Source organism: Leptinotarsa decemlineata, unplaced genomic scaffold, assembly GCF_025532065.1.
Source record: "Leptinotarsa decemlineata unplaced genomic scaffold, Ldec_3_MD MMD2_tig00003308_RagTag_RagTag, whole genome shotgun sequence".
Classification (NCBI taxonomy): Eukaryota; Metazoa; Arthropoda; class Insecta; order Coleoptera; family Chrysomelidae; genus Leptinotarsa; species Leptinotarsa decemlineata.
Genome location: NW_027412586.1, coordinates 2,870,688 through 2,886,873, shown reverse-complemented (window position 1 = coordinate 2,886,873; position 16,186 = coordinate 2,870,688). Strand labels below are relative to the sequence as shown.

Here is a 16,186-nt window from a genome sequence, read left to right as displayed (position 1 = left end):
AATCGGCGATAGATCTCAGAATGAACTATTTCGCTGAATTAATTTCCAAATGAAACGAATGGCAATCGGAAGTTTCGGGCCTATTGATGAAAGGCTCCGATAAAAGTTGTGAGCAAAGTGGAGGCGATGGAGAAAAAGTATAGACAAAGAAATTTGTCAGTTGATGAAATGAGCGAAAGTTTATAACGATTCGTGAAAGCAGTTCCTCTTGTGATTGCATAAAATGTTTGTAGCATAAATATTGAAAGGAGTGAATAATGGCATGATGAATGTTTCCCTGTTGTTCTGTTGAAGAGTGTACTACGTTATGCAATCAGAAACGGTAATTGTTGGAACGAGTCAGCTAATGGTTAGATTAATATTTATGGTCAAATTTTAGCAATCATGAATAACAAAATGGTAGACCTTGTTGAACGAAATTAGTAGAATAGTAACAGATGACTACCAAACTCAAACTGTCCCCTGGAAAATCACCAGTATATAATATTGACAATATTATTCACTATATTATTACCTTCAGCAGCTCTAGTAGACTTTCAGTCTTGTGTATTGATGTATACTACTAGTTGGCCAACATATGTTTCAAGTTCGGATAGTTTTATAATCTCCGGTCAAATTTCTGAAAATGTTTTCCATCATACTCTACAGGTAGTCGGAATGTACCACTGTCATATTCAGTGAGGGGCTGGCCGTTCAAGACACACGAATATTTATGATTTTTCAAATTTTACGATATCGTTGATATATAAACTCTCAGAAATTTCTAGATATTTGAAGTTTCAAATGTTAAATTATTGTAGAATAGAGTGAAAAAAACATAGTTTCCATGTCATATGCATATAATCTATTTCAACAAAATGAAGTGATATTTTTCACTAACAAGTGTTATGAATGGAAAAATATCTATACTTAGTCGTTATGAGGCATCGCTGAAGAGAAGTAATAAGTCGTCTGCGACTCAGTGCAAACAATCGACAAAATGGTGAAGGCTTTCGCGGCCGAGGTTTTCAGTCTCACTATTTTTCGGATTTTGAGGCTGTGGATTTTTGGAATTTCTTTCGGACGTTTCGCTAGCAACGTCGGCCGCGAAAGCCTTAATCATTTTGTCAAAAACCTGTACAGGGAGGAAATATGGAGTGTCATCGGAGATATCAACTCAGGATGTACAAACTTCTGAGGAAGCTAGCCACTGGCGGTAACGAAATGTCAGGAAGAAACTCCAAAAATCCACGGCCTACAAACCCGTAAACCTGTATATAGTGCCAACAGTCGTTAGGTAATATATTTTACAGAACTGACCTATAGAAGTGTACTTTGGGATACGAAATTCTCATGATAAAAGGACTCCTCAATACATAAGAGCAGGGTAGAAAAAATCATGAGTTTTCTTATTCATTTTTAATACTTGCCAAAAATATTTTCTAAGTACGAGTATATAAAGAAGGGAATCAAAATTGGATAAGTTCAGAAAAGTAGAATACATGTCAAATGTAAGAAGAGCTTTCTGAATTTCTGTATATGGTCCGGCCCACTAGAAGTGCATTGACGACTGTGGGAGCATTGTTTCGATAATAATCTCGTAGTGTATACATTGGAAGTACAGTGTGCGACAAAAATCTGTGTATACTTTTCAACTGAAACACCAAGATTTAAAAGGACAAACAAGGGATGCGATTGCAAATTTCATTCACCTACTGAAATGAGAAGCGAATAATGGTGCTTCTTCTTAGAAATAGGTTCAAAATGTATGTAAACCATCAAAAAATACATAGTGTAATAAAAAAAATCGAGTCGTCTCTCATTTTCCATTCCAAATACAAAAATAAGCAGACATGCTTCGAAAACAATTATTAATATTATTCTCAAAAGATTTCTTCGTCGATAAATCTGACATTTTGCGACGATGACGTGGAAGATTGTGAGAGAATATGATTATAAAAGAATTTACTTGTTATTAAGGAAAATATTGAATTGGATGGATGTCCATCCATCCAATTCAACTTTTTAAACTAAAATTAAAACGAAGGGTTGCATGCACCAATTTCAAAAGAACAACGACTGATTGTAGGAGGAGGAAAAGCATCTTTCTTCTCCTACAATTGAAATTCAAATTACACACCAAATCAGGTTATTATAACAGAGAAATGAATTACGGTAATATAGATATTACTCCATACTACAATGTGCAAAAAATGAAAAATTCCCCAGTATGTCATCAAGAAAAGAAGGAACGAAACAGTGGTGAGGACGATGCAATTTACAATTCATTTGAATGATACGTTCAAAATCGATCGGTATTTTGTATAAAAACTCTACAAACTGCAATTTGAAGTATATGAAATCGCAAAGATAATGAAAAATAATTCACACACAATAGTAAGTACGACTGCTTCCCATTTCCGATTTGAACCCCATTCAATTAGTATGATCATCTGTATACAATTTTTCTAGTGCTTTTTTTGTTCATACTACATATACTAAATGTTTTTATTTATATTGACTATATGTGATTTTAATATAATATCTCTATACAATTTTTCTCGTGATTTTTTGTTCATAATGAAAGAAATTTTATTTTGATATTTCATTCATTATGATCTATTGTATATTAAAATGATATAACCCAATCATAAGTTTATCCTTCTGTGGGAACTATATTTATTTGTCGTTAACTGAGATTATTGTGTATTTCAAATTGAATGGCAAATAAAAAGTATTATTATTTTTATCACTAAAGCAATATGCAACTGATGAAAAATAAGAATTTGAAGTGCGTTGAATGTTCAAAAGAAGATTTCTTCATGTCGTTTTCTGAAGAGGGTTGAAAAAAACGACGTGAACACGATAAACGCTTCGAAGAGTTTCATTCCTTCAGAAAACCTGTTCTTGATTTAACTAGCGATAATATATACATTGATCGATCTAAAATATTTTCATCATTGCGGCGTTGCCACTTCTATCAAAAAGTCCTAGCAACTTAATTTTTTTAAATGGAACACCCCGTATATTAATACATTTTTGGAATCGCTCTGGTATTTCAATACTTTTTTGTTAATAATGTCCTATACCTATCTCTATCTGTTTTCGATAGCAACTTAATTTTTTTAAATGGAACACCCCGTATATTAATACATTTTTGGAATCGCTCTGGTATTTCAATACTTTTTTGTTAATAATGTCCTATACCTATCTCTATCTGTTTTCGAGATAAAAAATAAATTGTGCTGAATATGGTCCAAAACATAGCCTTAATTGAAATTAAGTACATCAGTACTCTAAATTCATGAAAAGTTGATATTTTGATGATAGTTTGGACAAACTCGAAATATTCAAATAACAACAAGAAATCGACCCCATATCATACAGGGCGTGCTAAAATTACTATTATTCACATTGTGCATAAAAGTAGTCGAAAGTTCATTTTTTCAAATGAAACCCCCTGTATATTACTCGGTAAATTGAAAGATGGTGAAAAATGCTTCAAGATGATATATCATGTTCCTTTACCTAAATCGACAAGTTTTCTCAATAAAGTCGATTCTTCTAGAAATTTTTTTTTTTAGAATTTGGATTTAGGTAGCAGTGGAATTATCAAGCTTATAGCAGTTCGGTTACTTTCATAAGTAATTTACAAAGAGTTATCGACGGTGTTTCGAATCATTTTCCAAAATGAATGCAAATATCGATTATTCAAACGAAGTTCTTATGAAATGATTTATTATACACATGAAGAAAGTGATCAAATCATTGTCAGAACGTGTAAAAAATTCAACCCGTTAAGGTATCGAATATGAAATCTGAAGTTTTCACGGATAGGAGGGATCAACGGGGAGATGAGGTCAACTAAGAAGAAGAAGAACTCAGGTAAAACTCAACAACATTTAAATAGTAGGTAGTAGAGAGTTTATGGACTACTCTATCTCTGAACACGTAACGAATACCATTTTACCATTATAGTAAGAAGTGAGTTGAGCAAGGTCAACAAACTTCTGAACACGTAACAGCACACCTTGATAATGACAAATGAGATTTTGTCGAAACGTCGGTGAAATTAGAGATAATATCACATACACGGATCAAATACCCGGAAAAACCAGTTCAGCATATATATATATATATATATATATATATATATATATATATATATATATATATATATATATATATATATTAAATGTAAGTCACAAAAAGGAATTGAAGCTTTATAACATCTATATAACCATTCGGATTCACCGAATCCGAATGATTATATTAATGATGATATCAAGGTGTTAGTTGTAAAATGGACCATTTTTGTCCAATTTTTAAAAAAAATTCTATATCCAGAGGTTTGCTCAACTCAGTAGCCCTGTATATAGCCCTGTATGTAACTTACATATTACTCGTATAAGTGTTTCATCGACAAATCGACTTCTGATGTTCCCGTAATCTTCCACTCGAGACCAGTATTCGATTTCACTCTTTTGATCTCTCCATCGTATTGCCAAATTAAACTTTCCAGACGCACTCGATCCACCATCCCCGATATCGCTTCAAAATAATCATCCGAATAAATTCACGTAGTATTAGTTAGAGCCCTTCTGCAGCTGAAAACACCGTTATTTACATTTCAGTATTCCTGTTAATAAAACTTTATGAATATCAAATACCTAACGTGCTCCCTCAGGAATCTTTTCAAATCCCTTGCCATCATTACTGAAATACCTAAGTGAATCCTGCTCGTCTAGCCGATAAGCATATAGACCGACTAAATTTGACGAAGAGGGTGTCCTGTCTTCTCTCGGTACGGCTTTAGACGTTCATTAGCGGGCGAATGGTAACTTATAAGAGGGCGAAAAAAGCCGAAAAAAATGAAGGACTTACCGTTTTTGGTTTCAGAGAAGTATAAATAATAACAAAATCAAATACGACTCTTTACTAGACTTGACTTTACTCATCTCTGAATCTGTTGGTGATTATTTATTATCATTACCGATATTATTATAAAATTATTGTTATTATAAAAATACATTCACTACAGTCCAACCAATAATTGAAGAAGGACCATTACGTGAACAGCTCTGCAATATTTGACGCCTCTCAGTCCCTAAGGAGTTAATTTCAAAATTTTTGGGATACATAATAAAAACTGTTATTAATTATAATAAAGTAAACATAATCCTTCAGGAACTGAAAGAACAAAAAATGGCACATATCTCCGTCAGTTTTAGATTCCTCTTAGTCTATAGCTGTTGGCACATACACCAATACGTATAAACAATTCAAACTTTTTTTCACACGAAATAAAATAAAAGACGTGGATTGGATTTTCCACTGTATAAAAATAATTTGAATTCAAAACATTCAAATATAATCTAGAATCAACATATTGTTATTTATTCGTCAGTGGGCTAGGCTTAAAGACAGGCAGCAAACATATTGTGACAAGTTGTAATTAGATGAGGAAATGAAATGCTATAGAAATCAGCAAAGTGTAAAAAAAAACAAGAAAAACATCATTTAAAAAACCATAAAAAAGTTACAGCTCCATAATTCTTTGATTAAATAATCAACTTATGGAGTACAAAGTATAAGTATAACAAAGTTTTTAAAGTTGTGTGACACAATCTCTTGACGAATGATCAGAACATCGTTTATTTACTTACATGTTCTCTATTAGAACAACTTTTTCACTATTTGAGACAATTCAGCAGCGGAAGCATATCTAAAAATAATTATCAAACAAACCCAAAATTCACCTAATCGAGTATATCTATGTATCCTACATTACTAACGAATAGCATAAGCCATGGCATAAGGTTTTTAAAAATTCTGGAGATTCCTACGAAAATTGCAGTAATGTGATCAAAAGGATCAAAAATGTATTTTTCTATAAGAGTCAATAAAAGAGTTTATTCCAATTATTGCTAACCTGGTAGAGAGCGAAAGACTTTCCTACATCCTAAGCCAAATTCTTGTTTAACATGGCTGAAAAATAACCGTTCAGGTATTATATTATCAACGTTATGAAATTTCAAAAAAAAAACTTCATTGTTTTCAAAATATCAATAGGGAAAAGGGAATTTTAAAATGAGACATGATGCATTATTTTCCAAAACAAGAATCCATCAGTCAATAGATATGTTGAAATTACTGATTAATAATGAATGATATGTGTTTGCTTTATAGTAATTGAAATAACAAAATTCCAATCGACAATTATATAATGAAACATTACAAACGCTACAGTGATGAATGTTACAATTAAACGGGTATAATTTGCAAAACAATGGTGTTCTGACCTATTTTCAAAATTAGTCCATTTGGGTCAAAGCGTCTGAGTGGATTCGACTCAGGAATGGAGAAATAGCTTTGAACTGTATAGTTGAAAACGTTTACGAAGTTGATACTTAGGCCGGCCATACACGTTACGGTATATCGGAAGGGTTTACCTGTACAGGTTACCTGTGCAGGTATACCACTCCGGTATACCGTAACGTGTATGGCCGGGCTTTCTGTTATTTTCTATGCATTCACTTTTATATTTTTATGCTTTATAGATTTTATATTCTCATACTTACATTTATATGTTGCATGAGAATATTCATTATTATTATTTATTTCAATATGTAGCATATATATTATTACTTTCTGACTACTTTTTGACCCCAAAATGCTGAAATCACCAAATGTTCAAATATCACTTTCAATTTGTATAACTTATATTCTTTAAAATAATAACACTTTGACAATAATATTGTATTTATATCTTTTAAGTTGTGTACCTTATATTTCTCAGAATAGTAACACATTGTCAATGAGATTTCATCTTCGACAATAAAGTACATTTTGATTCGATTTGATTTGATCTGTCTTTTATATTTACAAAATAACCGCATCAACCTCTGAGGTTATTGGCGGTTTGAAATAGAAAAACTGGCATTCAAAATGTCTTAAGGTTTTCAGGTAGGTTTTGCTACAATCTCTTTTGTTAACCAACCCCCAACGAACGTATATTCGACAGAAGGTTGAAATCTGATTGAAATGATATACAGGGTGTTTCCTAACTACGGTACGAAACTTCAGAAGGTGATTCGTAAGGTCGTTTTAGGAAAAACATTTTTTATGTCCGGAATAGCTCCGTTTCTGAGATACAGGGCGTTGAAGTTTAAAAAAAAAACTGTATTTTTGGAATATCATGAATATCCTTACACCGATTTGGTTGAAATTTGCTACAGTTATTTGAAGCTTTAACTAGGTAAAAATTATTAGGTCCATTGAAGTCTTAGTGAGCACCATAGCCAACACTATTGTAGAAAAAGTACATCACTGACTTGTTGTAGTTTTTATTTTTCAGAGCAATCAACTGAAAATACAACGTTCTCGTCGTTTGGGTTTTCTTCATTTCTAGCTTCGTTTCCATGTGTTGAAACATATAGAACTCTACTTGCCAGATTATGTCAAACAGAGAGGTTTAATAAAAATGCAGGAGGTGGAAGACCAGAAACTGTAACAACGCCTGAACTAGAAGAAGCTTTACTTCATGCGATAGAAGAAGATCCTTCCAATAGTACCAGGAAGATTGCACTGCAGCTGAAAATGAGCCCAAAATCCGTATGTAGAGTTCTATAAAGAAACCTTCTATACCCATATCACATACAGCGGGTCCAAGCTTTACTTACCCAAAAATAATTTTTTGCAGATGATTGATTCATACGATGGCACACATTAATAATTTTTCATCAAATATTTCATTTACGGACGAAGCAAATTTTTCACGAGATGCTATTATGAACTTGCACAATGACCATTTTTGGGTCGACGAAAATCCCTAAGTTATTAGAGAAAGTCACTTTCAGCAACAATTTTTGCTGAACGTTTGGATAGGAATGATTGGCCCATTTTTAATACCAACAAGATTAACAGGTGAATCTTACAAGGACTTTTTGCGGTATCATTTACCCATTTTGTAGAAGAAGTACCGGTACTTGTAATATGCAACATGTGGTTTAAGCACGCCGGGTCTCCGGCTCATTTTAGTCCACCCACCCTAATCGCTGGATTGGACGTGCTGGACCTCAAAATTGGCCACCTCGCGGTCCTGATATGAATCCTCTAGAATTCTATGTATGGGGTCATCGAAGGCTACTAGATGTGAATGACTTGAGTATTCGAATAATTGACAATTGCAATGTCATAAGGAATACTCCAAGTATTTTTGAACATGTCAGACAATCAACGATAAATTGATTGCAGCCGTATATTTTATAAGGAGGTGGACATTTTGCTCATAAACTCAAGGGTCGAAATTGTTTATTATTTACTTGCTTTTTATTTTATATTGTCCATGGATAGTTTTCAGAAGTGATTTTTTTTCTCGAAAATCAAGATTGATATGAAGAAAACACAAGCGACGAAAAAGTTGTATTTTCAGTTGCTTAACCTTAAAAATAACTACAAAAAAAGTCAGTAGCGTTCTTCTTTTTTTTTCAATATTGTTGGCTATGTTGCCTACTGACAAGCCACTGAACCTAATAATTTGAATCTGGGTCAGGTTAAATAAGCGCCTTATTACTTAAAATTTCAACCAAATCGGTGTAAGGGTATTGATGATATTTTGAAAATACAGTTGTTTTGTTCATAGTAACTTTTTTTCTTAAAACGACACAACGAATCACCCTCTGAAGTTTCGGAAACACCCTGTATACTTTGACTAGACACAAATGTATCATATTCAGCTTTTATTAGAAATCTCAGTTGAATGAGTTATGTTATCGAAAAATGTTCCGCATGATAGATATCAATCAAAATCAATCAAAAATCAAATGTCAAGTATATTTCCTTCCATATAGGATTGCAGGTTTACAAGCTATGCTGTAGATAATGTGAAAAACTATTTATCCGTTTTCATTTTCAACGAAAACTTAGTTGAAGAGACTGCTTTGTCAAAAATATTAGTTTTGTTCATAGTCGAATAATAATTTTATCAAAAGTGGAACAAATACTTTTGTTCAACATTTTTTAAAACTTGTATACTCAACCCACCTCCCTTTGAACAACATTCTATACATAATGTAGAATTCATCGAGCAGTTTGGTTGAAGTGTTAGACCTTCATAATGGAAATGCTAAGCCAGATCAAATGACAAATACATTCCATAACTGAAACTGAATTTCTGAAATAAAATCAAACTGGAATCCCGGAATTGAACTTTCAATGATCCCCAACATACGCGCCAATGAAATTCGCCTTTACCAGCATATCTTGATAATCTTCACCCTTACCAAAAGTCGCAGAAATGAGAAAGGAGATAGCTTTCTATAACATTCCATTCGCTACCCTAGCAGGGAAGTCCCTAATATATTCTTCATCATTCTAAATCTTCCTAATGGACTCTAAATGTAAACGACTCATATGACATCGCTGGTACCGGAACTTCTTCGCTAAGGACCCTTTCAGCAATATTCAATTAAAAAATAAACTAGTAGAGAACCTGTTGGTTGTAATTTGGGGTATTTGAAATTTGAAGGTGCACTTAGCCGGGAATGGTTTTTTACAGAACATAACTGAGTGTTCTTAATTGGTCGAGATGATGCAGAGTGAATATTTCACGAAGGGTTCATCTCCAGGGAAGTGGATTAAATGATGTTAATTCCCAAGTCAAGATAGATTAGCGGAGTTTCATAGCACTGAAATTGGATAATTATCAAATTTAAAAATTTCATTGGGTAGTTCAAATGAACATACTATTTATGACTATGAATTCATATATTTTTCATATATTTTCGAGAATCTCAATCAGTAAAGAAAGTCCTGTGTGGCTTACTTGAGAATTGAATGAGATTTTTTCAATTTATTGAAATTGGTATACTTTTAGGCGATATAAGTTAGTTTCATGAATCTACGGCAATAACTGTTTGAAAAATAAAAGATTCAATATATTACTATTTATGACAATTAATCCATACCTTTTTTCATATGTTTTCGGGAAGCTCAATCAGTAGAGTTCTGTGTACATAGTGTCTGAAAGAAGAATCTGTGGACGATTCACACATTTTCTTCAAAAGCAAAGTTGAGAATAAAATAAGGTTTTATCAATACATTGAAATTGATATAGTTTCGGGAGAGATTAGTTAGTTCCGTGAATATACGAAAAATAAAAGATCCAATATGAACATCCGCATGCATTTTGGCACAAGAAAGCCATTTTCAATTAATATAATGAATTTTTTAATATTATAAATGAATTTTTAATTTTAATCGTTTCTAACAGCATTTTTTTAAATTATTTATGCTTTATAAGGGAAATTTGAATATATTGAAAATATTTTTCCCGGAGCAGAACAAAAATTCTATCACTATTCATGATAATAATTATAGAATTTTCAAAATAAATTTCATTTCAGACGCGTTTCGGTCTTACCGATGAAGCTACATAGTTGTAGTTCCCAAATAAGATCAACACCTTCACCAATTTGATAACTAGGTGAAAATTATATTTTATAAATAGCATATGTGTACGTGTACCAATAGTTGCCGTAAAAAATGTTCATGGCTATGATCAAATGAAATTATAAAAAATAATTGTTTCAAATTTGACTGTCTTAGTTGCCAATGCTTACCACAATGAATACGAGGTATGACTACTAAATAACGAGACAGCGCATCTAGAGGGCGCCCTAGAGGAGTGGGGAAAAACGAGTAGTGCGTTGGGTATCTGGAGATCTTCTCTATTTACGTACCAAAACTCGTTTTCATCATTTGTACAGTAGCGGTTTGAAATGTACGTGTTTTCTTCTCGTGCCGAAAATCATGTTTGACGAAAAACAGGAGCAACGTATCAATCTCAAATTTCTTGTTAAATTGAAAAAACTCCGATTGAGTGGTATAAATTGTTTGTTGCAAGAGGCCTTGCAACAAACAATTCTTAAGTGGTGTAAGAGCTTCAGTGAGGGCCGAGAGAGCACTGAAGATGACTAGCGCCCAGGTCGCCCTGTCACTGTTTCAACTCCGGAAACAGTGACCAAAATCAACCAAATTCAGCGTGCAGATGAGCATCCGGATGATTGCCGAGGCTGTAAACTCCGATAATGAAACAGTTAGAAAAATTTTACACGAGGAATTACACATGATAAAAGTCTGTGCCGAAGTTGGTGGCAAGAAACCTGACTTCTGACGTAAAGTTCTTTCGTCAAGGTCTGCTCAGATTTCCTATAGACGTTATAAGAAGATCCCGGACTCCATTATCATTTGCGACGAAACGTGGATTTTTCAATACGATGTTGAAGAAACAAAGCGGCAATCGATGCATTGGAACACGCCTGAATCGATCAGAATAAAAAAACAAGTATGTCCAAATCAAAATTCAAGGCAATGTTGATCGTTTTTTTGATACTAACGGTATCGTGATGACTGAATTTTGTTGCTAGTGTTGAAAGTTCGATTCAATATATGCCCGATTCCTCGAAGGGACTAGTTCGAGAAAAGGTCAGGAATCAAATCTCCAAGAACTAGTCAACAGATAAACGGAAGTATTCAATAAACAACAATGAAAACATAAAGAAACTTATCAAACGATTGAGAGAAAAAGACGTTTTTTATTTGAAAGCCGACAAAGGTAATAAAGTAGTAATTCTGGATAAATCGGACTACTACGAAAGGGTCAATACTCTCATTACTAACGGACCGTATGCGAAATTGACCAGAAACCCGTTACCAAAGATGATTGCCGAAATAAAAGACGTCTTCAAAAATGCGACAACATACTTACCCCTCAACTGAAACGGAAGTTACAAGTTTCCAACCCAACGGTGTCGAAACTATATTGCCTCCCAAAAATCCACAAACCGGGAAAATCAATGCGCCCCATCGTGTCAGCTATTGGAGCTCCTACCTACCAAATAGCAAAGTGGCTCACTAAGAAATTTGAAACCTTGTCTATTGCGGAACCAAGTTTTAGTATAAAAAACACTTTAGAGTTCATACAACATACAAAAAACGTGGTTCTGCAAGGAGGTGAGATTTTGGTTTCTTTTGATGTTAGTTCCTTATTTCCTAGCGTTCCAATACCTCAATATTACTAGAGAAAAATAATTTCAATAATAACGAAATCGATGCATTCGTTTATCTTACTAATTTATGCATAAAACAAAATCGGTTCCAGGTAGAAGGTTGCTTTTATAAACAACAGGAAGGAACGGCCATGGAAAACCCCTTGTCCCCCTACCTGGCAGACCTGTTCATGAGCAGATTCGAAATGGAAACCAAAGAAAAGTCTAAGTATTTTCCTAGGATTTGGCTAAGGTATGTGGATGACATTTTCGCGATATTCGATACCAAAAAATCGAATATTGACGACTTTGTTTCCATTTTAAATAATAGATTTCCATCAATAAAATTCACATATGAGTTAGAAAATAAGGGACAACTACCATTTCTTGACATTTTGGTAATGATGAGCCAATATGGAGGGTTAGAATACGATATATTTGAAAAAGAAACAAGCACGTACAAGTATATTCCTGACAGTTCACATCACTGTGGACAGCACAAACGTGCTGGGTTGAATTTTTAAGTGCATCGCCTTTTGACTTTCCCTCTAACACATGATAGGTTCACAAAAGAAAGACGTACAATACAGGAAATAGCAGCCACTAACGGTTTCTCGAGGGGTATTGTAGATGACATAATAAGGAAGTAGAAGTTTAGGTTAAGAATGAACGAAATCTCGACTTTCAGAAAGTACAAAAACCAAAATAAATACATCTCAGTTCCATAACACCAAATACAAAGAACTTTAGAAAGATTTTCAAGGAACTAGGTATGAAGGTGGTCATACACTACAGCCCTTTTGGGAAGTCCAAAAGATAAAGTCGAGAATTCTGAAAAGTCTGGAATTTACGAAATTGAATGTAAGGACTGCGATGCAAAATATTATGGACAGACAAAAAGATCTATTAAAGTAAGATATAAGGAACACATAGCACACTTAAACTATGGAAGACCTGAAAAATCAGCAGTCGCCCATCATATTTTGCAACAAAACCATTCCATAGACTTCAGTTCATTAAGATTAGTTGGACAAGTCAACAACAACAGGCAACTAGATGCCTATGATAGTGTAGAAATAAGTAAACACAATAATATTATGAATAACGATGACAGACCTATACCAGAGAGCATACTATATAGCTTGTTAAAATAAAATAATGTTGTTGGGTTTACTGATTACTACATACGGATACATTGCAAAAATAAATTTGGATAGGCAATATTGTGAAATTAATTTGTATATAGCTGAAAATTGTTTAATGTAAACATATATTGTAAAATAATAGATGAGGCAAAATGGGTGGTAAGCCTGGATGGTTTACCTATATGGGATACCTATATAGCATAAATTGGATTAGACTTCAGTTCATTAAGATTAGTTAGACAAGTCAACAACAACAGGCAACTAGATGCCTATGAGAATTTAGAAATAAGTAAACACAATAATATTATGATTAACGATGACAGACCTATACCAAAGATCATACTATATAGCTTGTTAAAATAAAATAATGTTGTTGGGTTTACTGATTACTATATACGGACACATTGCAAAAATAAATTTGGATAGGCAATATTGTGAAATTAATTTGTATATAGCTGAAAATTGTTTAATGTAAACATATATTGTAAAATTGTAAAATTAATTTAGTTTGGTATACCTGAATGGGTGGTACGGCTGGATGGTTTACCTGTATGGGATACCTATATAGCATAAATAGGATTAGCTCGTATTAGTTTCTAGTTTTAATCTTCCTATTTGAAGATGATCACTTGGTGATCGAAACACGTGTCGAGGTGTTAAAAATAACGATTTAGTGTTTGGAAAAAACTCCAGTAATATTCATGACTGAATGGGTTTCAGAGGGTCAGACTGTCAACCAGACTTACTATTTGTTAGTTTAGGCCCGTGTTGTGGAAGAACAACTCGTGGATTTTGCACCAGGACAACGCACCTGCCCATAACGCGCCATCTGTGGAGCGGTATTTGGTTGATAAACCCACTCCAGTGCTCGAACACGCGCCGTATTCGCCAGATTTGACATCGTGAGACTTTTTTTCGTTTCCGAAGATAAAATCTGATTTCAAAGGGACCCGATGAAAGCGGTAAAGCAAAAAAAGGCAGAACTCCTAAAGGCCCTCACCAAAGAAGACTTCCAGCATTGCTTCGATCAATGGAAAAAACCAAACGTTAAGGTGTGTGGCGAGGGGTGGGGAGTATATTGAAGGGCAACATTCGAATGTAGAATAATTTTTATAAAAAGTCTCGTTATTCAACAGCCGGACGTCGTATACATTTAAATTTAGGTAATTTCATTGCGAGTATGGTAGTATTGGGTTGCTTGTGTTACAGAACGTCGCGTCGGCTGTTTATAATAAAATCCTTTTTCGTAACTAGCCTCGTTATTTAATAGCCGGACCTCGTATATATTTAAATGTAGGTAATTTCATTGCAAGTAGAGTTGTATCAAATAGTAAATTCATCAGACCCGGTACTTTTTTTTAGCTGTTCGGATTGACTTCGTATAGGCGTAGCTAGGCTTTGAAGTTCAAATAAATGGAGCAGGTAAATATGAGTGACAGAGAAGCGTTGCTCATACTGTTTTATGTGATAAAGGAGGACGTAGCATAGCAGCCGATAACACGGCTGCGTTTTACAACAGAGGAAAAGTAAGACCGTTTAATTTTTTTCAAAAAACGCGACATGCTTCATTAATTGACGAAGCCTGGGAGCTATTATGTTATTAAACATAGTACTAAAGTAAACACAACGCAAGGTATAAAATTTTCCCGAAGAATTTTTCTGCAAAAGTAGATGGTGAAGATTTTCTTAAAAAAGGCAGAAGTTTTGACTCAAATACCATACCACTATGTTGGGAATCACTGAAGCAATAGTTATTTATGTATCAAGGGAATTACGAGGGCCTTAATTACCGATGGCAAAGTTTGCGTCTCGAGGGCCTCTGGCCCGAGGGACAGCAATTGCCTGAGGTTATTAAGGCTCATTAATTCCCGTGGTACATAGATAATTTTATTTCTGACCGATTTCAATAAAATTTTGTTCATTTTTGAAACGGAAAAATGTACCAATTCATTACCTTCCCGGTATATTTGAATCAGGTACCGTTGATTATAGTAGAGTTTTCTTGTTGCTAGGTTGTTGCTATGTTACTTGTTTATAAACAGAACTTTGTTATCAAGCTGTGTTTGCGGTGAAAACGTGTTTTCTACCCCAAATATAATGGAGGATATTTTGAAAAAAGCTGAACAAGCAAGAGAATCATTAATTCCATCGAAAAGTGAAGCCGTATACCAAAAAGAATACAAGATATATCTGGACTGGCTGACACGGAAAAATGTTATGCCAAAAGATGTCACTGTAACTGTATTTCTGGCATATTTTCAAGAACTGGTAAGGAATTTTCTATGTTTTTCGGTAGATTTGGTAGTAATTGTGTTTATTCGTTTCAGTCAGAAACGTATAGTCCGAATTCTTTATGGACTAAATGGTCAATGCTAAAATCGATGGTGACTATACATGAGAAACGAGATATCACCAAGTTCAATGAACTACAGGCTTTTTTGAAACGGAAGAGTAAGAGTTATAAGCCGAAAAAGTCTGCTGTTTTATCTCCTAAAGATGTTATCAGATTCCTAAAGGACGCTCCTAATGATATTCATTTATTGCATAAGGTAATTTTTTTCTTATTTTCCTTTTTGTGTGTATTTATTTCCTTTTTTTTGTTATAGGTTGTTTTGATTATGGGTTATTTTGGAGGATGCAGAAGTCAGGAACTTTTGAATATGAAGTGACGATATAAGCTTATAATATCCCGGTCAGAAATAAACATTTTTACGTACAATTTATGTCACTTCAATGTGATTACATGCAACTGACACTAATTACATAAAATTATGACTTTGTCATTTAATCATTTTTTCAAATAAATATTGTTTGATAATAAAGATCTTTAGTTTTCATACTATACACGTGTTAGTAAATTTATTTTGAGGACTTTTATTATTACGCTGCAAAATGATTCTCAATAGTATACTATTCTTTTCCTGGTCTATACTACAAATAGGAAGCACGCGCACTCTCTCATATTTACAGGCCAGTACGGCGCAGTTATGCTACGTCCTCCTTTATCGCTTG

The 16,186-nt window shown here is 33.7% G+C and overlaps 2 protein-coding genes across 2 annotated transcripts in view; one reads left to right on the top strand and one right to left on the bottom strand.

The window, feature by feature from the left end:
* Sema2a (Semaphorin 2a) overlaps positions 1-16,186 on the bottom strand; it is a 584,325-nt gene that overhangs the window by 370,504 nt on the left and 197,635 nt on the right. The window lies entirely within an intron of this gene.
* On the top strand, positions 14,924-15,950 carry LOC141483335 (uncharacterized). The gene is made up of 3 exons (XM_074177846.1): positions 14,924-15,442; positions 15,502-15,723; positions 15,781-15,950. The coding sequence occupies exons 1-3, from the start codon at positions 15,272-15,274 to the stop codon at positions 15,841-15,843; spliced, it is 456 nt and encodes a 151-aa protein (XP_074033947.1). The 5' UTR covers positions 14,924-15,271; the 3' UTR covers positions 15,844-15,950.